At 36.5% G+C, this 26,439-nt stretch overlaps 1 protein-coding gene across 5 annotated transcripts in view; it reads left to right on the plus strand.

Annotated features, from left to right (window-relative positions):
- Positions 1-26,439, plus strand: part of BTBD8 (BTB domain containing 8) — a 108,388-nt gene that overhangs the window by 33,326 nt on the left and 48,623 nt on the right. For all 5 annotated transcript variants that reach the window (XM_067726898.1, XM_067726899.1, XM_067726896.1 and 2 more), the window contains 3 exons: positions 15,172-15,261; positions 23,259-23,339; positions 24,688-24,784. In XM_067726898.1, the coding sequence (XP_067582999.1) occupies positions 15,172-15,261; positions 23,259-23,339; positions 24,688-24,784 (268 nt within the window). The remainder of the gene's footprint in view (positions 1-15,171; positions 15,262-23,258; positions 23,340-24,687; positions 24,785-26,439) is intronic.

Here is a 26,439-nt window from a genome sequence, read left to right on the forward strand (position 1 = left end):
CAACCCCCCCCATCAGTGTGTGTGTGTGTGTGTGTGTGTGTGTGTGTATGTGCGTGTGTGTAGCATTTCCTTACTTACTGACACTAAAAGATACTCTAGACTCATCTGTCCTAGAATCAAATATTTCTCTAATGAACCCTGATTCCTTTTATTCTAATGGTATTAGAAACTACTGTTTGGACACTGGGTGTGCTTGTTACTAGTTCTTTTAGATCCTCTCAGCTGACAGAGCAAGGAAATATATGTGTATATATTAATCTTCAGATATGCACATATCTGTAAATATTTCTGTATGAATCCATCTTTATTTGTATTAAGCTAAAAATGAATTCATCATGAGATCTCCAACACTGAACACACGAACACATTGATCTACTCTTACCTCCTTGCTTGTCTGTAATCTTCCAATATAGCAGTGAGAAACTGGCTTTCATCATCCAACATCTAATACTTAATCATTCAATTCCAGTATTCATGTATAGTGGTTTCAGAATTGTTAATCCATACCTTCATGGGAAACAACTTTACCAACTAGAGCAGGGGTCCCCAACCCCTGGGCCACAGACTGTTATTGGTCCATGGCCCATTAGGAACTGGGCCACACAGCAGGAGGTGAGCGGCGGGCAAGTGAGCGAGTGAAGCTTCATCTGTATTTACAACCGCTCCCCATCACTCACATTACTGCCTGAGTTCCGCCTCCTGTCAGATCAGCAGCAGCATTAGATTCTCATAGGAGCACGAACCCTACTGTGAACTGCACATGCGAGGGATCTAGGTTGCACACACCTTATGAGAATCTAATGCCTGATGATCTGAGGTGCAGCTGAGGCAGTGATGCCAGCACTGGGGAGCAGCTGCAAATACAGATTATCATTAGCAAAGAGGTTAGACTGCACAGAGACCATAATAAATCAATTGCTTGCAGACTCATATCAAAACCCTATCAGTGAGTGGTAAGTGACAATTAAGCTGCATCTTACAGAGTAGACTGGACATAAGCAACACACTTTGGGTGTCACTGTCTCCCATCACCCCCAGATGGGACCATCCAGTTGCAGGAAAACAAGCTCAGGGCTCCCAGTGATTCTGCGTTATGGTGAGTTGTATAATTATTTCATTATATATTACAATGTAATAATAGAAATAAAGTGCACAATAAATGTAATGCGCTTGAATCATCCCAAAACCATCCCCTCCCCACCCCCAGTCCATGGAAAAATTGCCTTCCACGAAACTAGTCCCTGGTGCCAGAAAGGTTGTGGACTCCTGAACTAGAGTACACTGCTTGTACTACACAGTTCCTTTGCCTTTATTCGTACAGTCTATACTCATTTCCAAAGTTATTTAGGCCAGTACCTCCATCTCCCACTCGCTTCAATGAGGTTATTTCATACATTTGTAATACAGTTAGGTAATTTTGTCACAGTCTGCATCCTGGGATCTCCTGACCTCCTCCTAAGTGTTCTTGTTTTAATTAGCATACATTAAGTTTCACTTGTACTATAAAGTTCTGTGGGGTATTTTTAAAAACATCTTTATTGGAGTATAATTGCTTTACAATGTTGTGTTAGTTTCTGCTATATAACAAAGTGAATCACCTATATGTATACATATATCCCCATATCTCCTCCCTCTTTCATTTCCCTCCCACCCTCCCTATCCAGCCCTCTAGGCGATCACAAAGCACCGAGCTGATCTCCCTGTACTATGCAGCTGCTTCCTACTAGCTATCTATTTTACGTTTGGTAGTGTATATATGTCAGTGCTACTCTCTCACTTCGTCCCAGCTTGCCCTTCCCCTTCCCTGTGTCCTCAGGTCCATTCTCTGCCTCTGCATCTTTATTCCTGTCCTGCCCCTAGGTTCATCAGAACCATTTTTTTTTTAGATTCCATATATATGTGTTAGCATACAGTATTTGTTTTTCCTTTCTGACTTACTCACTCTGTATGACAGACTCTAGGTCCATCCACCTCACTACAAATAACTCAATTTTGTTTCCTTTTATGGCTGAGTAATATTCCATTATATATGCGTGCCTCATATTCTTTCTCCATTCATCTGTCAATGGACACTGAGGCTGCTTCCATATCCTGGTTATTGTAAATAGAGCTGCAGTGAACATTGTGGTACATGACTCTTTTTGATTATGTTTTTCTCAGGGTATATGTCCAGTAGTGGGATTTCTGGGTCACATGGTAGTTCTATTTTTACTTTTTTAAGGAACCTCCATACTGTTCTCCCTAGTGGCTGTATCAATTTGCATTCTCACTAACAATGTAAGAGGGTTCCCTTTTCTCCACACCCTCTCCAGCATTTACTGTTTATAGATTTTTTTTTTTTTTTTTTTGTGGTACGTGGGCCTCTCACTGTTGTGGCCTCTCCCGTTGCAGAGCACAGGCTTCAGACGCGCAGGCTCAGCAGCCATGGCTCATGGGCCCAGCTGCTCCGCGGCATGTGGGATCTTCCCGGACCGGGGCACGAACCCGTGTCCCCTGCATCGGCAGGTGGACTCTCAACCACTGCGCCACCAGGAAGCCCTGTTTGTAGATTTTTTGATGATGGCCATTCTGACTGGTGTGAGGTGATACCTCATTGTCATTTTGATTTGCATTTCTCTAATGATTACTGACGTGGAACATCCTTTCATGTGTTTGTTGGCCATCTGTATGTCTTCTTTGGAGAAATGTCTATTTAGGTCTTCTGCCCATTTTTGGATTGGGTTGTTTGTTTTTTTGATATTGAGCTGCATGGGCGGCTTGTATATTTTGGAGATTAATTCTTTGTCAGTTGCTTCATTTGCAAATATTTTCTCCCATTCTGAGGGTTGTCTTTTCGTCTTGTTTATGGTTTCCTTTGCTGTGCAAAAGCTTTTAAGTTTCATTAGGTCCCATTTGTTTATTTTTGTTTTTATTTCCATTTCTCTAGGAGGTGGGTCAGAAAGGATCTTGCTGTGATTTAGGTCATGAGTGTTCTGCCTATGTTTTCCTCTAAGAGTTTTATAGTGTCTGGCCTTACATGTAGGCCTTTAATCCATTTTGAGTTTATTTTTGTGTATGGTGTTAGGAAGTGTTATAACTTCATTCTTTTACATGTAGCTGTCCAGTTTCCCAGCACTACTTGTTGAAGAGGCCGTCTTTTCTCCATTGTATATTCTTGCCTTCATTATCAAAGATAAGGTGACCATATGTATGTGGGTTTATCTCTGGGCTTTCTCTCCTGTTCCATTGATCTATTTCTGTTTTTGTGCCAGTACCATACTGTCTTGATTACTTTAGCTTTGTAGTATAGTCTGATGTCAGGGAACCTTATTCCTCCAGCTCTGTTTTTTTTTCTCAAGATTGCTTTGGCTATTCGGGGTCTTTTGTGTTTCCATACAAATTGTGAACTTTTTTATTCTAGTTCTGTGAAAAATGCCATTGGTAGTTTGACAGGGATTGCACTGAACCTGTAGATTGCTTTGGGTAGTATAGTCATTTTCACAATGTTGATTTTTCCAATCCAAGAACATGGTATATCTCTCCATCTGTTTGTATCATCTTTAATTTCTTTCATCATTGTCTTATAGTTTTCTGCATACAGGTCTTCTGTCTCCTTGGGTAGATTTATTCCTAGGTATTTTATTCTTTTTGTTGCAGTGGTAAATGGGAGTGTTCCTTAATTTCTCTTTCAGATTTTACGTTGTTAGTGCAACAACAAAAATGCAAGAAATGCTGTGCATTAATTTTCTATCCTGCTACTTTACCAAATTCATTGATTAGCTCTAGTAGTTTCTGGTAGCATTTTTAGGATTCTCTATGTGTAGTATCATGTCATCCGCAAACAGTAACAGCTTTTTACTGCTTCTTCTCCGATTTCGATTCCTTTTATTTTTTATTTATTTATTTTTCCTTTATTCCCTTTTTCTTTTCTGATTGCTGTGGCTAAAACTTCCAAGCTGTGTTGAATAATAGTGGTGAGAGTGGGCAACCTCGTCTTGTTCCTGATCTTAGAGGAAATGGTTTCAGTTTTTCACCATTGAGAACGATGTTGGCTGTGGGTTTGTCATATATGGCCTTAATTATGTTGGGGTAAGTTCCCTCTATGCCTACTTTCTGGAGGGTTTTTATCATAAATGGGTGTTGAATTTTGTCGAAAGCTTTTTGTGCATCTATTGAGATTATCATATGGTTTTTATCCTTCATTTTGTTAATTTGGTGTATCACATTGATTGATTTGCATATACTGAAGAATCCTTGCATTCCTGGAATAAACCCTGCCTGATCATGGTGTATGATCCTTTTAATGTGCTGTTGGTTTCTGTTTGCTAGTATTTTGTTGAGGATTTTTGCATCTATGTTCATCACTGATATTGGCCTGTAGTTTTCTTTCTTTGCGACATGTCTAGTTTTGGTATCAGGATGATGGTGACCTCATAGAATGAGTTTGGGAGTGTTCCTCCCTCTGCTATATTTTGTAAGAGTTTGAGAAGGATAGGTGTTAGCTCTTCTCTAAATGTTTGATAGAATTCGCCTGTGAAGCCATCTGGTCCTGGGCTTTTGTTTGTTGGAAGATTTTTAATCACCGTTTCAATTTCAGTGCTTGTGATTGGTCTGTTTATATTCTATTTCTTCCTGGGTCAGTCTCGGAAGGTTGTGCTTTTCTAAGAATTTGTCCATTTCTTCCAGGTTGTCCATTTAATTGGCATATAGTTGCTTGTAGTAATCTCTCATGATCCTTTGTATTTCTGCAGTGTCAGTTGTTACTTTTCCTTTTTCATTTCTAATTCTATTGACTTGATTCTTCTCCCTGTATTTCTTGATGAGTCTGGCTGATGGTTTACCAATTTTGTTTATCTTTGTAAAGAACCTTTTAGTTTTATTGATATTTGCTATTGTTTCCTTCATTTCTTTTCCATTTATTTTTCTTCTGGTCTTTATGATTTCTTTCCTTCTGCTAACTTTGGGGTTTTTTTGTTCTTCTTTCTCTAAATGCTTTAGGTGTAAAGTTAGGTTGTTTATTTGAGATTTTTCTTCTTTCTTGAGATAGGATTGTATTGCTATAAACTTCCCTCTTTAGAACTGCTTTTGCTGCATCCCATAGGTTTTGGGTCATCATGTTTTCATTGTCATTTGTTTCTAGGTATTTTTTGATTTCCTCTTTGATTTCTTCATTGATCTCTTGGTTATTTAGTAGCATATTGTTTAGCCTCCATGTGTTTGTATTTTTTCCTGTAATTGATATCTAGTATCACAGCATTGTGATCGGAAAAGATACTTGATACGATTTCAGTTTTCTTAAATTTACCAAGGCTTGATTTGTGACCTAAGATATGATCTATCCTGGAGAATGTACCATGAGCACTTGAGAAGAAAGTGTATTCTGTTGTTTTTGGATGGAATGTCCTATAAATATCAAGTCCATCTTGTTTAATGTATCATTTAAAGCTTGTGTTTCCTTATTTATTTTCATTTTGGATGATCTGTCCATTGGTGAAAGTGGGGTGTTAAAGTCCCCTGCTATGATTGTGTTACTGTCGATTTCCCCCTTTATGGCTGTTATCATTTGCCTTATGTATTGAGGTGCTCCTATGTTGGGTGCATAAATATTTACAATTGTTATATCTTCTTGGATTGATCCCTTGATCATTATGTAGTGTCCTTCTTTGTCTCTTGTAATAGTCTTTATTTTAATATCTATTTTGTCTGATATGAGAATTGTTACTCCAGCTTTCTTTTGATTTCCATTTGCATGGAATATCTTTTTCCATCCCTCCACTTTCAGTCTGTATGTGTCCCTAGGTCTGAAGTGGGTCTCTTGTAGACAGCATATATACAGCTCTTGTTTTTGTATCTATTCAGCCAGTCTGTGTCTTTTGGTTGTGGCATTCAATCCATTTACATTCAAAGTTATTATCAATATGTATGTTCCTATGACCATTTTCTTAATTGTTTTGGGTTTGTTTTTGTAGGTCTTTTCCTTCTGTTGTGTTTCCTGCCTAGAGAAGTTCCTTTAGCATTTGTTGTAAAGGTGGTTTGGTCGTGCTGAATTCTCTTAGATTTTGCTTGTCTGTAAAGCTTTTAATTTCTTCATCAAATCTGAATGAGATTCCTGCTGGATAGAGTAATCTTGGTTGGAGGTTTTTCCCTTTCATCACTTTAAATATATCCTGCCACTCCCTTCTGGCTTGTAGTGTTTTTGCTTAAAGCTCAGCTGTTAACCTTATAGGAATTCCCTTGTATGTTATTTGTTGCTTTTCCCTTGCTGCTTTTAATATTTTTTTCTTTGTATTTAATTTTTGATAGTTTGATTATTATGTGTCTTGGCGTGTTTCTCCTTGGGTTTATCCTGTATAAGACTGTCTGCGTTTCCTGGACATGATTGACTCTATCCTTTCCCATGTTAGGGAAGTTTTCAACTATAATCTCTTCAAATATCTTCTCAGTCCCTTTCTTTTTCTCTTCTTAATCTGGGACACCTATAATTCAAATGTTGGTGCATGTAATGTTGTTCCAGAGGTCTCTGAGACTGTCCTCAATTCTTTTCATTCTTTTTTCTTTATTCTGCTCTGCGGTAGTTATTTCCACTATTTTATCTTTCAGGTCACTTATCCATTCTTCTGCTGCAGTTATTCTGTTACTGGTTCCTTCCAGAGAATTTTAAATTTCATTTATTGTGTTGTTCATCATTGTTTGTTTGCTCTTTAGTTCTTCTAGGTCCTTTTTTAGCATTTCTTGTATTTTCTCCATTCTATTTCCAAGGTTTTGGATCATTTTACTGTCATTAGTCTGAATTCTTTTTCAGGTAGACTGCCTATTCCCTCTTCATTTGTTTGGTCTGGTGGGTTTTTACCTTGCTCCTTCACCTGCTGCATATTTCTCTGTTTTCTCATTTTGCTTAACTTATTGTGTTTGGGGTCTCCTTTTCGCAGGCTGCACATTCATGGTTCCCATTGTTTTTAGTGTCTGCCCCCAGTGGGTGAGGTTGGTTCATTGCCCATGTCCGGTGGTGTGTTTTGGGATGTTTGTGAATTTAGTATGATTTTAGGCAGCCTCTCTGCTAATGGGTGGGGTGTGTTCCTGCCTTGCTAGTTGTTTGGCATAGGGTGTCCAGCACTGTAGCTTGCTGGCCATTGGGTGGAGCTGGGTCTTAGGGTTGAGACAGAGATTGCTGGGAGAGCTCTTGCAGATTGATATTACATGGGGCTAGGAGGTCTCTGGTGGTCCAGTGTCCTGAACTCGGCTCTCTCACCTTAGAGGCTTAGTCCCGACACCAGGCTGGAGCACCAAGACCCTGTCAGCCACATGGAATTATCAAGGTGGTGGTCATTGGTGAGTGAGAACAGGAGAAGAGGCCTGTTCTATGCCTGGTCCTGCTGAGCAATTTTCAGACTTCACCTCATTCTGGCAGCAGGATGACTGGGTCAGCCACTTGAGGCAGGATGGGGTGCATTAAGCGGGCAGTGCTCAGCTGTTGTGCAGACTGAGGGGCCCAGTCGAAGCCCTCAGGGAAGGGTGACAGCCTCTGGCCTCCGGCCTCCTGTGGCCACGGTCTCTTTGGGGTCTTCCTCCCGGCGTCAAGTCACTCTCACTTCTGCTTTGGTGGCTGCGCCTTTACCCTGAGCTTCTTCACGAGGCTAGCACTCCCGAGGCGACATATGAAAAGTGCGGGCCGCGCTGAAGCACGAGAAACCTCTGTGGGTTTTTATAAATGGATATTGTCCTACATCTACCATTACAGTATCATACAGACATTTTCAACTAAAAATCCCCTTTGATCAGTCTCTTCAGGTTTTCCCCCTCCCCAACCCTCTGGCTTTTTTTTTTTTTTTTTACTATTTCCATAGTTTTGCCTTTTCTAGAATGTCATTTGAATAGAGTCATATAACATGTAGCCTTTTGGGACTGATTTCTTTCATTTAGCAATATGCATTTACTGTTCATTCATGTTTTTGTGTGACTTTATAGCTAATTCTTTTTTTTTTTTATCACTGAGTAGTATTCAGTTGTAATGAATATACCATTTTTTATCTGTTCACCTATTGAAGGACATTATGGTTGCCTTAGTTTGGTGATTATGAATAAAGCTGCTGTAAACATTTGTGTACAAGTTTTTGTGTGGACATAAGTTTTCAGGTCTTACTGAAACTGTCTTTCAAAGTGGCTCTATCACTTGCATTTCCACTAGCAATGAATGAGAGTTCTTTCTGGTCCTCATCCTCATCAGCAGTTGATACTGTTCTTATTATTTTTTGTTTTTTGGACTTTAGTCTTTCAGATAGGTATGTACTGGTATCTTATTGTTGTTTCACTTTTTATTTACCTAATGGCAAGTGATGTTGAAGATCTTTTCATATGCTTATTTGCCATCTGTATATTATTGAGAGTTTTTGGTTCAGATCTTTTTTTTATTGTCAAGTTAGGTTGTTTGTTGTCTTACTATTGAATTTTAAGAATTCTTTGGATATTTTGCATAGAAGTCCTTTATATGATATGTGCTTTGCAAATACTTTCTCCCAGTTGGTGCTTTGATTTTCATTCTCTTAACAGTGCCTTTTATAGAGCAAAATTTTTAAATTTTAATAGAATCCAGCTTATCAGTTTTTTCTTTTTTGGATCATATGTTTGATGTTATATCTAAATTCATCATCAAACCCAAGATCCTTTGTTTTCTTCTAGAAGTTTATGGTTTTATATTTATATCTATGATCCATTTTGAGGTAATTAGTTAATTTTTATGTGAGGTATAAGGTTTGTATCTACGTTTATTTTTTTTACATGTGGATGTCCAGTTGCTCCAGGACCACTGTTAAGAAGATTATCCTTTCTCTACTGAATTGCCATTGTGCTTTTGTCAAAACTGAATTGATTGTATTTGTGTAGGTCTATTTCTGACCTCTCTATTCCATTGATCGATGAGTCTCTACTTTCACTAGTGCATACTGTTTTGAGTACTTTAACTGTATAGTAATTCTGGGAATCAGGTAGTGTGAATCATCCAACTCTGTTCTTCTTTTTCAATATTGTGTTGGCTATTTTAGGTTCTTTGCCTTTCCATATAAGTTTGAGAATCACTTTGTCAATATCTACAAAATAGCTTTCTGGGACTTGGATTGAAATTTCCTAAATTTTTTAAGTCATAAGAATTGCAAATGCTTTTCTGTATCTATTTTGATGATCACATGGCTTTTCTCCTTTATTTTATTATTTTTTTAATCCCATACTCCCAGCTTACCTCCCCCTCCTTTCCCCTTTGGTAACCATAAGTTTGTTTTCTATGTCTGTGAGTCTGTTTCTGTTTTGTAAATGAGTTCATTTGTACTCTTTTTAGATTCCACATATAAGTGGTCTCATATAATATTTGTCTTTGTCTGACTTACTTCACTGAGTATGATAATCTCTAGGTCCATCCATGTTGCTGCAAATGGCATTATTTCATTCTTTTTTTATGGCTGAGTAATATTCCAGTGTGTGTGTGTGTGTGTGTGTGTGTGTGTGTGTGTGTGTGTATAGATAACATGTCTTCTTTATCCGTTTATCTGTTGATGGACACTTAGGTTGCTTCCATGTCTTGGCTATTGTAAATAGTGCCACTATGAACATTGGGGTGCATGTATCTTTTTGAATTAGCACTTTTGTTTTCCAGACAGTTGCCTAGGAGTGAGATTGCTGGATCATATTTTTACTTTTTTAAAGAACCTCCCTACTGTTTTCTGTAGTAGCTGCACCAATTTATATCCCCACCAACAGTGTAGAAGGGTTTTCTTTTCTCCACAACCTCTCTAGCATTTATTATTTGTAGACTTTTTGATGATAACCATTTCTGACAGGTGTGAGGTGATACCTCATTGTAGTTTTGATTTGCATTTCTCTGATAATTAGCAATGTTGAGCATCTTTTCATGCGCCTGTTGGCCTTCTGTATGTCTTCTTTGGAGAAATGTCTATTTAGGTATTCTGCCCTTTTTTTTGATTGGATTGTTTGTTTTTTTGTTACTGAGTTGTATCAGCTGTTTATATATTTTGGAAATTAAACCCCTGTCAGTTGTATCATTTGCAAATATTTTTTCCCAGTCCATAGGTTGTCTTTTCATTTTGTTTATGGTTTTCTTTGCTGTGCAAAACTGATGTGTGATTAGGTCCCATTTGTTTATTTTTGCTTTTATTTCTTTTGCCTGGGGAGACTGACCAAAGAAAACATTGCTATGATTTATGTCAGAGAATGTTTTTCCTATATTCTCTTCTAGGAGTTTTATGGTGTCATGTCTTATATTTAAGTCTTTATGCCATTTTGAGTTTATTTTTATGTATGGTGTGAGAGAGTGTTCTAACTTCATTGATTTACATACAGATGTCCATCTTCCCCAACACCACTTGCTGAAGAGACTGTCTTTTCTCCATTGTTTATTCTTGCCTCCTTTGTCATAGATTAATTGACCATAGGTGTGGGTTTATTCCTGGGCTCTCTATTCTGTTCCATTGATCTATGTTTCTTTTTGTGCCAATACCATGCTGTTTTGATTACTGTAGTTTTGTAGTATTGTCTGAAGTCTGGAAGGGTTATGCCTCCAGCTTTGTTCTTTTTCCTCAGAATTGCTTTGGCAGTTCTGCGTCTTTTGTGGTTCCATATAAATTTTAGGATTATTTGTTCTAGTTTTGTGAAAAATGTCATGGGTAATTTGATAGGGATCACATTAAATCTGTAGACTGCTTTGGGTAATGTGGCCATTTTAACAATATTAATTTTTCCAATCCAAGAGCATGGATATCTTTCCATTTCCTTCAATCCTCTTCAATTTCCTTTTTCAATGTTCTATAGTTCTCAGTGTGTAAGACTTTCACCTTCTTGGTTAGGTTTAATCCTAGGGTTTTTGTTTTATAGTGTGATTTTAAACAGGATTTTATTTTATTTTTTTTACTTTCCCATTCTGATATTTCATTGTTAGTGTAAAGAAATGCAGCAGATTTCTGTATATTAATCTTGTATCCTGCTACCTTGCTGAATTCATTTATCAGTTCTAATAGTTTTTGTATGGAGTCTTTACAGTTTCTTATATAGAGTATCATTCATTTGCATATAATGAGAATTTTACCTCTTCCCTTTCTGATTTGGATACCTTTTATTTCTTTTTCTTGTCTGATTGCTGTGACTAGGGCTCCCAATACTATGTTGAATAGAATTGGGCATCGTTGTCTTGTTCCAGAATTTAGCAGGAAGGCTTTCAGCTTTTCACCCTTTAGTATTATTTTGCCTGTGGGTTTGTCATAAATGACTTTTATTATGTTGAGGTATGTTCCCTCTATACCCATTTTGGCAAGAGTTTTTTTTATCATGAATGGATGTTGAATTTTATCAGATGCTTTTTCTGCATCTATTGAGATAATCATGTGGTTTATGTCTTTTCTTTTGTTGATGTGGTGTATCACATTGATTGATTTGTGTATGTGGAACTATCCTTGTGACCCTGGAATGAATACAACTTGATCATGGTGTATGATCCTTTTTTTGTGTTGTTCCTTTATTTTGTTAATGTGCTAAATTATGTTGCTTGATTTTGAAACGTTAAAGCAATCCTACATTCCTGGAATAATTTCAACTTGGTTGTGATGTTTTATATATTCTGTTTATTGCTGGATTCAGTTTGCTAATATTTTGTTTAAGATTTTTTTTATGTATATTTATGAGATAGGTTGGCCTATAACTTTCCATTTTTTATAATGTCCTTGTCAGGTTGAGGTCTTAAATTTACGTTGACTTCATAAAATGAGTTGGGAGGCATTTCTTTTATTTTCTTTCTATTTTATTCATTTTTAATGTGTATGAGTAAGATTGATTTTATATGTTTTTAAAATATTTATTTGAATTCACTGAGGAAGTCATCTTGGCCTGTAATAAAAGGCCACTTTTCTTTATTAAGTTTTATTTTCATCCTTTTTTAAAGTTAAATTTATTGAATTAGAATTCATATACAATCAAATACACACATTTGAAAGTCCAATTTAATGAGTTTTGACTAATGTATAAACCTGGGTAACTCCCACCACAATCAAGATACAGAGAAGTTTCATCACCTAAATCCCTTGTGCCCATTTACCATTAGTACCTTCCCTCTCTCTAGCCCCAGGCAAAAACTGAGTTTCACATGCTTATTTGTCATCTGTATTTCTTTAGTGAGTTTTCTGTTCATATTTTTTGCCCATTTTTTAATTGGGCTGTTTGTTTTCTTATTGCTGTATTTTCTAAATTATAGTTTATTTTACCTGTCCTAGAATTTCATATAAATGAACTCAGACATGTTATTGAGCTTGGTTTGCTCAGCATAATGTTTTTGGGCTTCATCCTTGGGTATTATGTATATCAGTGTTTCATTCAGTTTTTATTGCTGAGTAATACTGCATTGTATGCATACACCACAATTTATTTAACCATTCTCCTGTTGGACATATTTGTTGTTTTCAGTGTTTAGCTATTATTAATAAAGCTGGTATTAACATTTTTGTGCAAGTATTTGTGTGATTATATATTTTCATTTCTGTTGGGTAAATTCCTACGAGTAGAATTGCTCGGTCATATGTTAAGTGTATGTTAACTTTTTATGAAATTGAGAAACATTTCTCCAAAGAAGTTATACCATTTTACACTACCACCTACATGCTGTGAAGAGTTCCAGTTTTTCCATATTTTCCTCACCACTTAATGTTGTCGGTCTTTTAAATATTTGCCACTCTAGTAGGTGTGTAGTGGTATCACATTGTGGTTTTAATTTGCATTACCCTGATCACTAGCAATTTTGAGCATCATATTATGTGCTTATTGGCCATTTGCATATCTTATGACGTTTCTGTTCAAATCTTTTACCCATTTTTTTTAAAGCACTCGTAAAGGGAGTGATTTGTTACAAATTTTAATATACATTAACTATTGAGAAACAGACATGTACCTTTTTTCCCCCTTAAAATGAATCATGTACTGTTCTGACCATAGCTTTTTCTAATTTTAATCTAATGCTCAAAACTTGATGTGATGTTATTCTTTATAACGAGCCATAAACATTAGTTTTGTAGTAAAACTATTTAAATCAATTTGGCTCTTATCTGATAATTTTTTGTGTGAGTGTGCCCATTTTTTAGTAGGATTGCTTATGTTCTTATACTGAGTGGTATAGTTCTTTATATATTATGGATTCAGTTGTTTGGCAGATATACGTTCTGCAAATATTTTTTCCCAACATTTTGCTCATCGTTCCATTTTCTTAAAAGTGGCTTTAAAAGGACTGAAGTTTTAAATTTTGTTAAAATTTAATTTTTTATGTTTTTTTTGAAAAATTGGTTCATGCTTTTTGGTTCCCAAGAAATCTTTGCCTACTCAGAGTTGCAAAGATTTTCACCTGTGTTTTTTCTAGCGATATTATAGTATTAGCTTTTATGTTTAGGTTTTGATCCATTTTGAGTTAATTTTTGTGTTATGGTGTGAGGTTAACTGTCAACATTCATTTTTTCCCCTCCAAGCCTCCAGTTCCAGTACCACTAAAAAAGCTTGATCAAGACTGCATTGAATCTAGAAATTAATTTAGGCAGAATGGACATGTTAACAGTTTTGGGTCTTCAAATCCATGAGCACAGTTTAGCTCTCTCTTAGGTCTTTGTAAATTATCTCAGCAATGTTTTATAGCTTTTAATGTAGAGGTCTTGTACTTTTTTGTTATATTTGTTCCTGTGTATTTGACCTTGTTTGCTAATAGTGTAAATGAAATTCTTTTCCTTCATTTATAGCTATTCATTATTATGCCTGATTATCTTTGGATATTTTATTGAAAATTTATAGAAATAATTTAATAGTCTGGATGATGTAATTTTAATGAAGACAAGATTTCCTTTTGCTTCTGGAAAGCATTTAGGCTAGGTGGAGATCACTTTAATCCAGTCAGGAATTGAGCTCATTAAAAGCTGGACTTCAGTTCTAATAAGGGCTTGTCTATTTCCTGTTCATTCTTCTTCCTAAGGTGTAGACCTTTCAGAGTCCAACTGGAATCCTGGGGCATCCACCAAAGTTTCTCCTCATTGCTGGATCCCAAATTCCAATTTGTGTGCCTCCAAGCCTGTGAAGATTGTCAGAAGCTATGTTTAGCTTCTTAGCCTCTCAACCATTGCTTTTGCTTTCATATTTGGCAGTTGCCTCAATGGAAAAAGTAACCTAAAATATACTTGGATCACTTCAAATCATGATTTCTTTCTTTATTTAAAAAAAAAGAATAATACATATATATATGTTTTTTATATATATATATATATATATATATATATATATATATATATATATATATAATTTCCAAGCTATTCAGCAGGAGGGTTGGTCTGTGACAACCTAGTAAGCCATTGCCAGAAGTGTCTTTCTCTTATTCCTCTCCCCCTCTACTTTTCCCTCCCAACCTCCACTAGAATATTCACATTTTCTCTATATCTCATTTACTGTTATATTCCCTAGAATAGTGCCTAGCACAGAATAGAAGTCATTAGGTATTTGTTGAGTGAAAGAATGGATGAATTAGCATTCTATCTGGGAAGATAGAATGGACATTCAAAAGAAAATATCTTTACTGTCATTTTCTCAAACTTAAGAGATAGCTAAGTAGCTATTCTTGAGCATAATTATGGTGAGTTTTGAACTGGAGCTCAGGACCTTTAGAGTTCTAGTCTCTTACTAATGTTTCCTCAACATGTTACATGACATCATTTGGTCTTTATTTCTCCATTTGTAAATGATTTATTACTCTCTTACTCATGGAAATTGTTACTAAAATTTAAGAGCTTTCAAGAGAAAAAATTAAGTGGGAGTTCCCTGGTAGCCTAGTGGTTAGGATTCTGGGCTTTCACTGCTGTGACCCAGATTGAGTCCCAGGTCAGGGAACTGAGATCCCTCAAGTGCATGGCGCAGCCAAAAAAAAAAAGAGAGAGAGAGAAAAAAAAATAAAAAGATGAAAAGGACATTGGAATTAATGTTTTAATCAAGGAATCAAAATTCTTTGGTATAAGTATAGGCTTATAATTTGTATTATTAAAATCTACCAGTGAATACAGTTAAGACGGATAGATTGTTATCATGTTTTAAGAGGTAAAGATGAAGAGTTTCATAAAGAATAACATTTTACATTGTGCATAAATGTTTGCCTGTGTTTTTTCCCCCTCTTCCCTTTAGAGCCATTTTAAGTGCAAGATCTAGTTATTTTGCTGCGATGCTGAGTGGCTGTTGGGCTGAAAGCTCCCAAGAGTACATTACTCTTCAAGGGTAAGCAGAATTTTTACAAGGCAGCTTGACTGCAAATGATTATAAATAATGCTTTTAATACAAAGCACTTTTCATGAATCTGATTTCCCTGTATGTTCAATGAAATGTTTCTCATGTGGTACAATTCAGCAAAGTACACTTTCTGAAAATGAGAGGTAGTTGGGAACATTTAGTAATAGAGATAGTGTGTTAGTCTTCTCAGACTACCATAACAATATACCACAAACTGGGTGGTTTAAACAGCAAAGATTTGTTTTCTCACAGTTCTGCAAGATCAAAATGCCAGCAAGGTTGGTGTCTGGTGAGAGCTCTTACCTTGGGTCCTTGGGTTGTAGATAGGCACTTTTCCACTGTGTGCTCCAGTGATGTTCTTTTTAAGTGCATGGGGCTGGGGGGCAGGGAGGTAAAAGGAAGGTGGAAGGAGAGAGCTCACTCTCTGGTGTTCTTCTTATAAGGACACTAATCCTATCACATCAGGGCAGGGCCCCACCCTTATTACCTCATTTAACCTTAATTATTTCCTTAGAAGCCCCATCTCCATATAGGTACACAGGAGTTAGGGCTTCAATATACGAATTTGAGTGGGTGGGAGAACACAGATATTCAGTCTGTAATAGGTAGTTTCTTAAAGAATAATTTGGATAGGTGTGGATTTCACTGACCTATGATAGTGCAATGGTGAATCTACACAGTTGGTGGCAGTTTAAACTGCTGAGACAGTTATTAAGAGATGAACTACTTCCTTAAATGGTGAAATGGAATATTTTTTGGTCACAGATGATCACTGTGAGAATCTGGAGGGTACAATATGGGAGAGGGCTTTGTCAGTAGGAAAACTGCCTGGGCGTTCTGAGGGAGCCTGTCAGCCCTGCATCATTCACACTGCTGATGTTTCCTCGCCTGGGTCAACCTTGGCTAGAGGGTTGGGTGTGGAATGGTGGTCGTGGTGATTCCATAACAGTGGATGCATGGAAAGTATTGATAAATTCTCACTATTTTTTACACTGGCCTATAATCTTGAGCCTTCTAGGTTACAGCTGTCTGGTTTCCTTACTAACTAAAATTGATCCCCAAATGCCTCTCATTTTTAATTTCTCAGTCTATAAAATATGGAAAATTGAAACATTTGTAAGAATATGTTATGTGTTTTTATTTATTTTTTCATATTTCATTCATTTAATAGAAATGAAACACATATGCAGAAGAACCTAAACCTCCTTTCTTTCTTACCAGGGTTTTAGAGAGTTGTGTTTTAATTATATTACCTATCACAGTTTCGATACACATATCACAATCTGGCAATCACCAGGTAGTTTCTGATTATGGAAGATTTTGTACACCAAGCAAAGAGTTTATTAGCCTATGGGTAAAAGGAATGTGTAGTTGAATCAGTTGGTGAAACCTTATCATTCACTGTTGAAAAACAACCTGAAAGATATATATATCCTACCAAGAAGGCCTCTTCCTTTATGGCGAATTTAAAATATCTGCTGAATATAGGAAGAGGGATAATGCTAGCAGAGGCCAGAATTTCTCTAAGTGTGTCAATCCTAGGGATAATCACTCTAGTGTAATTTTGGAAACGTGTCCAGGGACTGTGTTTCAGATGTTTTAGATATCATTTTTTAAAACTGTCAATCTTCTCTCATTAGAACTGAATTAAATAAAAATTTAAATGAAGAGATAACCTAGTTTGACTCAGAATGCAACTTTTTTGGCATTTATTAAAAATCATGTGATTCTATGTAGTGAGATAAAGGTCAAAAGAAGTGTATGATTATTGGACCTTACTTGACAGCAGGGGAAAGTAATTTACAGAGAACACTTGTCTGATTTCGTAGAAGAAATCTTAGTTGCTTATATGTTTAGTGACAATTTTTACTATCTGATACCTATTAACATATACCTTTGTTCCTCTCTCCAAATAGATTCTGTCCTCAGCAGTGATAATACCTTACAATAACATCATATATTTTCTAGGATTCTTCCACACTTATGGTGCCCTTTAATTTTTAGAATCAGTCTTTGAGAGAGAGGGTATATTCACATATTACAGATGAGTAAAAACAAGATCAGATAAATTAAATGTCTTCCAGGGGTTACTTGGTAAATAAGTGCTTATGCTGTATATAAGTTACACGTTTGTTGATTCTTAATTCAAAGTCCATTCCACAACAGTCACTGAAGAAATTAAAAGTTTCACATTGGCGTGTGTTCTTGAGCTATCTCAGACTGATCTTCTCCACTGTTTAAATCAGTGATTTTCCCATAGGACCCTTAAGTTCCTGGTAGGTATGTTAGGGAATACATGGCATGGGATTGGGATATGAGGGGAAGGCCATTTGGGAAGAGGCACATCTTCAACCAGAGCTGCTCTACTTTTATTTATTTTATATTGCTCAAAATGACCTCTGAGTTTAGCTATAGGAACAAAGGCAATCTTTAATCAGCACTCACGAGTGATCCGATTAAACATTCAAAACACACAGGCTTTTAAAGGAGAAGTCTATTTATTAAGAGGTCAATAGATAAGAAAGAAGTAGTGGCATAACTATTGGTCTCTACTCACCACCTATAATTTTCCTTCTTTCATTATAGTGGAGGTAATGGATAAAAATCTCCTCTTATAATATGGCTTGACTGCTACTGACCAACTTTAGTGGTTCAAGGGAAAGCCAAGTAGAAGTAGCCAAATTTGTTTTAAACTGTCATTACAAATAAGTAGGCTGTACGTTGTAGCAGTGCCAGCAATGATCAGGCTCACTCCTCTTACAGTATTTTCCCTTCACTTCTGTTGTAAGCAAGACTCTACTCCTTACTGGATCATCTTACCCAGAGCTGCTATTTCAGCAGTGGAGACTTACTCCTAATCAGCTTATTCACTTCTAATGCTAGCACGTTGGAAATGAGGATACATTTCTTTTTGACTCTTTTATTTTGATTGATGTAACAAGGTTTTCTAATGCTAAAATGAAGAGAGAATTTCCTGACAGATTCTGGGTTTTATCTACATCCTTTATTATTATTATCATCACACAATCTGTTTTGCTTTCCCCTCCTGTATCATATATCAAATTGACTGTCTCAAATTACCACCTAAAATGTTATTAGCATCATGGTGTATAAAGCTGTAGGAAGGCTAAAGGGGATTTAGGGATTTTACTTTTTAAAAAAAAAAAATCACATCTTTTAGGAATTTTTATATTATAACAAAGTAATCTACAAAATAAAATCTCTTTTCACATTAATTTATATGGTAATCCTGGGTAGATGTTTCCATGGATTGTGTGGTATAGTAGAAAGATCATGGACTTTGGTCCTTCCTTATAGGAAGTCCTACATCCAGTCCTAAAGTGTTACATGACTTTAGGGACATTGCTTACCTTCCTTAAGTTTCCTGAGGTTGTTGAAAGAAAAAAACCTGGCATAGTGCTTGGTACATAGTATGTAGTGCTCATTAATATTTGTCTTTTTCTTCTTTCCCTAAATTATATTGTTCTCATTTTCTAGAGAGAAAAGCCTTCAAGTGAGGGCCATTTACAGTACCAGGACAGCAATGCCTGCTGTGCTTGGTTAGCAACCGCTTTTGGAACTGTGCCACTGTTGCATATCTGTAGGATGTTTTCTGCAGTAGATTAGAATTGAAATCCTGTCTGAAATCCTTACAGAAAAGAACCGAATGTTTTTAATGAGTTGGTAGTTCAACGATGTAATGCACATGATATTTTTAAGATGGACAGCCTTCAATAAATTATAGTAGGAATAGTAGGGTCCTATTATCCTTGATAATAATTATCCTATTATCCTATTATCCATGTCCCAGAGTTGGAGGGGGAAGGATATAGTTGGAAGGAAGTTCTCCTGGTGGAGGAAGGGGGAAATTTTCCACATCCTATACTGGAAATTGAACCGCAGCCAATAGTTCTGTAAAGAAACCCCACATGTTTCCATTTTATATAAAAAGAGGTCTTTCACTGGTGGCTTGAGACTTTAGAGCATAAATTTGGATTTTCTTGTCTCCCTTGGGAGATTCCTGGGCTTGCTGTGAACCTTCAGGATGATCTTTTCAAATATGTCAGATAATATTTCTTTTCTGACTAAAATTCTTCAATGCCTTCTCATCACAATCAGAATTAAACCCAAATCTTTACCATAATCTATAAGAACCTGTATGATCTGGCCCATAGGCTTTTCCCAAACTACCCCACCTAAAGTAGCTACAGCCTAACTCTCTAGTTATTCTCTTCTATGTTATTCTGTTGTATTGTCTTCACTTTTCACTATTAAAATTATCTTCTTTGTATATTTGTTGACATATTTATTGGCCATGTCCTCTCTCTAGAACGCAAGCTTGTTGTATCCTCAAGGTCTAAAATAGGGCCTATCATTCAATAAATATTGACTGTATATGAACAAATGAATGAGTGAATGAGACCCTACATTACCTTAGCCCACATATATAGGAGCCTGAAACTTTAGGAAGCACATATAAAGCACAGAGGTTTAAACTGGGCACATGTTGTATCTGATCCTAGAGCTCTGTCCTCTCATAGGCTTTTCTTTTTTCTAATTCTGGGTATATGTTATATTTTCATCTCCTACAGGATTTTATTCTGATTACATTTAAATGGGAATAGTGCTTTAAATCTTTCCATTTAAACTGTGGGCTATTGCAGTAATTTGTTGGGGTTTTTTTTTTTCCAGGTCAGTTGATCATGTCTTTATAAACACTTTTAGTAAAAATACAGATGACTTACAATAATGAGAATGCAGTTTAGTAAAACATCTGTCAAGACAGCAGGAAAACAGTTTCTTGCTGTTTTTATAGCTATCATATATATTGATATATAAGCTCAAATGTCTAGCTTTTGCTATTTATTTTAATAAAACTCCTTTTATTTTTACTTAGTCATTATTATCCTTTGCTTAAATATGTCAAGTCTTAGAAGAAACTATTCTTTCAACAGAAATGGTCAGTCCTCATTAATACTGATAAGAATGGCTCTCGAAATTTTGAGGAAAAGTGCATGGAATCTAATAATTATGCTACTGTTTTAGGCTACAAACTATAGATGATATGGCATAATCATTCTGAGATCAAATCTTGTTGTATCAACGTATATAAATGAGAATATTTAGAGATTTGACTTTTTTCTAAGTATTAAAGATGTGGAATTTTGAATCAGCAGAAACCAGTAGGGGGCAGTAAATATTTATTAAGTAAATTGAAAAATATTTATGTTTTCAACTCAGTATTCCTTCTGAAGGTTTGGGAGATGCTTATAACTACCCTAATAAGCCATTCATTAAATATTCATTAAACATTTATTGAGCATATATTATTTAAGGCCATAAAATCAAAGCAGACACCTTTCTGAGTCCTACCCTGAGGACTCCATTTCTTTTCTTCTTGCCTTCCTCCTTTTGTTCCTTTAGCAGACATTAGATACCATGCTTAACAAACTGTGAAGGTCTTATCAGCACTGTGCCCACCCTGCTTCCACTGCGGAGCTCCAGTATTATGTGGGGAAAGGAAATTCTTCTCAACCTGGGGATATTGAATCAATGCTGACATTCTGCTGCTACTAGAGATGCAAGGGTAAATAAGACACAAATCCTGCCCTCACAGAACTCAGTTTAGAAGGAGAAACAAATACATAAACAAAGATATTACAAGTCAGTTTAATAAATGTGATAAGGGAAGTGTGTGGTGTGTGTGTGTGTGTGTGTGTGTGTGTGTGTGTGTGTGTGTGTGTGTGTGTGTGTGTGTGTGTGTGTGTGTGTGTGTGTGTTATACTGCTTAAGACCCCAGGCTTTGGAGTCTGGATTTAAATTTGAAAATTCCAAAATTCCAGTGCTATCTGCCTGGATTTAAGATCCAGTACATCACTAGTCATTTGACCTTGGGCAATTTACTTTTTTTTTTTCCCAGCACCTGCCCCCATGGGCAAGTTACTTAATTTCAGTTGTTTCATCTGTAAGATGAGACTAATAACAATATCTACCATTGAGTTGTTATGATGATTAAATGAGCTAATGGCATTCAAAATGCTTATTAGCTCATGACTGAATCATAATAAATGCTCAACTGATGTTAGTTATTATTTATGTTTAACATTCAGTGATTTCTTTTTTTTTCCCCCTTGTGAGCATTAAGGAAACAATCAGAGGTAAAGAGCCCCATGTCTTGTGTCTAAAAGATGAAATAAGTAGAGAGGGAGAGAATTTTAAGCAGAGTGAACAGTATCTGCTAAGGCATGGATGTATAAAGAATTATAAGTAGTTCAGGTATAAGAAATAGCAGTTTACTTATCTTGGAACAGCTGCTAGAGAGAGAGAACTAGAAATCAGATGATAAAGAACATTGTACACCAAGCTAAAGAATGTCGGCTTGTTTCCTAGGTGCTCTGGAGAATTGTTGAAGGGTTTTTAAAGTCAGGGGCTATATCAGATTTACATTTTAGCAAAGTCACTCTAATAACAAGGTGGGAAATGGGATGCAAGGAGATAATTTCAGGCAAGAAGCCCACACGAGAGGATACATTATCATAGTACAGAGGAGAGAAACTGAGAGGCTAAACCAGGGCAATGAAAGGGGAAATTAGACAGCAGAGGCTGAATTCAAGAAAATTTTGAAGGTATAAAATGACAGAATATAATGAGGGAGAGAATTGAGATGAACCTCCAGCTCTGACTTAGGCATTTAGGTTATTGTTCAGTCTTCTTTTTGTTATTCCTGTTTGGTTCATAGCACTGTTGCAGGACTTCTTGCATCTTGTCCCACCTTCTATTCCTCGGTACCAAGGCGAGTGAATTATCCAACAACCATTGGGCATTGGTCAGGACGAACTCTAGATGAGAGGTAATTTGATTTCTTTTCTCCTTTCTTCTGTGCTGAACCCGTGAAAAGAGGTGATGGGGAAGAGGGGCATCTGCTTTCCATCTTTGCTATCTGTTGGAATTTTGAGGGGGCCCCAATAAATAGTATACTTTCTTCCTGCTCAAAATGAGACAAAAGACTCAGCAGATGAAGTTAGAAAACATTTCGTTGATTTTTGATAAAAACTGTTAAAGCAGTAAAATGTGCTTTAACGCAAGAGCCAAAGTTGATTTGCTAGCTATGTCTACTCTAAGACAGCCCACCTGAGAGAAAGTCTGAATCTGGACAGCGGATGCACTTCTTCCCCGTCACCTCTTACCACTGGTTCAGCAGAGAAGAAAGGAGAAAAGGAATCAAATTACCTCTCATCTCAAGTTCCACTTGATCAACAGCCAGTGGTTGCTGTCTACCAACCAGATAATTAACCTCCCTTGATACAGAGGAATAGAGGGTGGGACAAGATGCAAGAAGTCCTGTAACAGTGCTGTGAACGAAATAAGAAAAACAGAAAGAAGACCGAATTTGGGGTGTTGGGAGAGGAAGTCATGAATTTAGAGTTTGAGATCTAGTAGTCAGTGGGACATAAAGATTATCACTTCAGACTACTTCTTAAGTCATGTCTTTACTTTTAAATCTGTAAAATGAGGATGTTGGCAGAGCTAGAGCCACTGGATAGGTATTACAAATTAAGAAATCTATACAGCATAACAAGACTCTTTCTAGTGAGTAGAGTTGTCCATCCCAGGCTTTAAGCAAGACCAGAGGCCATTTGTCAAAGATGCTGAGAAGGATTTCTTAATGAGCCAGAGGTTGAACTATGACCTCTAAAGCCCTTTCTAACTTTGTCTATCATGGAAGATGCCCCAAAAATAATCAGGTATTTTATAATATACTAATAACATTTTATAGCATATAAAAACCCATAGCTGCAGTTATGCTTCATTTTTAAATTAATGGCATACCTCATGGATGTTATTCAAAGAATATATTCTTCAGATGAAAATGAGATTAGAACTTTATCTTGGCTAAAAGTTTATGGGAAAATAAAATGTATCATTGCTATCAGTTAAATCTTAATTATTTCTGGATTTGAGTATAGTTTTCTTTTATTTTTCAGGATAAGCCATGTAGAAATGAATGTTTTGATACATTTTATATATGGAGGAACTTTGGACTTTCCAGACAAAGCTAATGTTGGGTATGTATGATTTTTTAATGATTTTAAATATAAAAGTATTAATATTTTGTGGCTTCTGCTTTGTTGAGCTTTGTTTAAAAGTGTCAGTGGAGTAGAAGCTTCAATTTTATTGTCTATTTTGCCTATCTTGTGTGTATTTTGGGAATATCTAAAAATAGTAAGTCACCTTATTTAGAAGAAAAGATGATCTAGCAACTCACAGTAATAAGATTAAGAAAAGTCTATTACACTTAAATTATGTTAGAAAAACTTAAGATTTGTTTTGGAAAACAGACGACAGGTTTTTATAAAATTAATTGAACTTTTATCAAATTTGGAATAATTTTTTTACTACTTTATTTTTTAATTTTAGGATGTCAAAAGAAAAGGAAAAAAACCCTAAAATTAATCTGAGAATTTAGGCATCCTAATGATTAACAGGAATTCCCTGGCAGTCCAGTGGTTAAGGTTCCACGCTTCCACTGCAGGGGGAGCGGGTCCGATCCCTGGTCAGGGAGCTAAGATCCTGCATGCCGGGTGATGTGGCCAAAAAAAAAAGAAAAAGTAGTATGATTCTTTAGTGCTCTATGGTGAAATGCCGTCTAAGCTGCTGAAATCCTACTGGAGAGTGAAATCTATCTTGCTCTTCTAATCTTCTGAATGTTCTCTCCTTTTATTGCTATTCTAACATCAGACAAATGAAGGCTGCTCGTTTACTTTTAAATATTCATTAGTTCCTTTAGTTATAAACTGAATAAATGTGATTTGGGGGAGAAGGTATCATGAGTCAAAGGGATTAAGTACTGAAGTTTTGCCCCTGGAAACCTATAAGAAATTTTATCATGGTATCAAGGCTTGTAGGTTTCCTAAGTACCTAAAGTATGTGTGGGTACTCAGAAATACTTGCCAGTTGAAAGAAGCAACAGAAACCCTCTGAATCATTGGATGCCATCTCCAATCTTATGGTCATTTGTAGGCATTTTCAATATGATAAGCATCAATTAGTTGCCCTCCCCCTAAATTTTTATTATTCGTATTTGTTGTGAAGAGTTGTAACTTTTACAGCCTTTGAAGCAGTTTCCTGGGCTTTGTTGCATATGACTGAGAATATGAGGGGAGTTTGATTGAAACATCTCCAAATTTACTTCGTGTTATTCCCCACAAATCAAATCAAGTTACAGGGCTTTCAACTTTTGACCTATGTCCTTTTTATAATCTATAAAGAGTATCTATTATGTAGGGTATAAAGTTAGAATTAAAATAATTAAGATTATTCTTTTTTCTAAACTATATATTATCAAAAAATTATTGTGTATTATGCCTTGGTTTTTAAATTGAAGAATTAACAGTGCATCTATTCTTATCTTAGGCACATACTCAATATGGCTGATATGTATGGACTAGAAGGATTAAAAGAAGTAGCAATCTATATTTTAAGAAGAGATTACTGTAATTTCTTTCAAAAGGTAATTATTCAGTCTTAGAAATCTTTTACGTAGTGCTTAAAGTCACCCATTATTACCTACTAGCTTTTGCTGTACGCGGGCCTCTCACTGTTGCGGCCTCTCCCGTTGTGGAACACAGGGTCCGGACGCACAGGCTCAGCGGCCATGGCTCATGGGCACAGCCACTCCGCGGCATGTGGGATCTTCCCGGACTGGGTCACGAACCCGTGTCCCCTGCATCGGCAGGAGGACTCTCAACCACTGCGCCACCAGGGAAGCCCTTAAAAGAATTTTTTACATCAATAGTCCCCTCTTATTGGCTACTTGAGCCAACAATATGCATTGTAATTATGTAATTTTAATCACATTTAAATTTAGATTTTTGTGTTGGAATGGACTTTTCCTATCTGTCTATAAGTTGTAGCTGAGGAATCCCCCCATGTGCTAAAACAGAGTCATGAACTGGGTCTACCACTCCTACCAACCCTTCAAGGTTCACTGAGAAACAGTTAAACTCCTTAGCTACCTTTAATCAACCATTCATTCCAGCCTCTATAAGTAAGGGAGCTAGAAGAAGGAGCACAGTCTTGGTGTCCTCAGCATTGCAGAAAGTGAAGAATCCTGGTGAAAGACTTTTCCTTCTCTTTCATCTTTCCCCATCTTCCCAGCCAAGAGAAAGTTAAGAGCCTGTTCCAAATAAAGATTAAAGATAGGGGTATCTGCAGTGAGGAGATAATGTCTTCTCAGCCCCGAGATGGACATCTATCGTATCTGTATAACCAACCCACTCTGGAACTTCCATCAAAGAAGAAAAGAAAGTACTGAGAGATTTCTTGGAAGAGCCTGGAATATGTCTCAGGAACCAGTGAGAATATACTTGAATATGGAGATTTCTTAAGGGAGGAGGAGGCTTGCTGGAGAAGCCAGTACTAGCCTGGTGACTAGAGGCAATAGTTATTGTCATAGATAGAAAAAAATAATGGAGAGTCCATTCCACACCCCAATTATACATGGTATGCAGGGAAGGAAAGGGACCTTAGTGGTTCATTGAAGATTAGAAGAGACTGATACAGGGTCAAATGACAGGGTCCCACGTAAGGAGGCATCAAGCATCATGAACCCTAGAAGAACCTTTACCACTGAGAGGTTAGGGTGAAGTTCAGTCTGTCTCTTAACAAGCCACCACATTAGCAAAGGCCACCAACATCTGGATTAGAGTAGTCAAGGACATCTTCCTATTACCATGTTCGTCACTGGTTAGTTACATAAGGTGGCCATAGCCATCCATAACCCTCTTCCACAGGAGTTAGACCCACAAAATGGAGGAGTAAGAGACCATGTTCTACTCTCCATTCCAGATCTCCCCAACTAAAAGTGTAGTCAGTGATGGAGAGTGAAAGATTTAAATCAAGTATGAGATAGGTGTTTAAATAGTACTATACCGAATTTCAATACCAAAAGTAACCAGAAGGTACTGGAATTTGCCTATGATCATTAAAGTATGGGAAAAGAGGGAATTTGACACAGCGTGGTTGATAGCGCTAATTGGGGAAAGAAAGTTTTGTTAGTATCTGCTTTAAACTGAGACTCCTCAATAAACCAATTGCATGAAACATTTAAAAAATAATCTCTTTTATGTATTGTCTTTGGACCATTGCCTCTACTTTTTAGTATGT

This window comes from Pseudorca crassidens, chromosome 2 (genome assembly GCF_039906515.1).
Source record: "Pseudorca crassidens isolate mPseCra1 chromosome 2, mPseCra1.hap1, whole genome shotgun sequence".
NCBI classification, from domain to species: Eukaryota; Metazoa; Chordata; class Mammalia; order Artiodactyla; family Delphinidae; genus Pseudorca; species Pseudorca crassidens.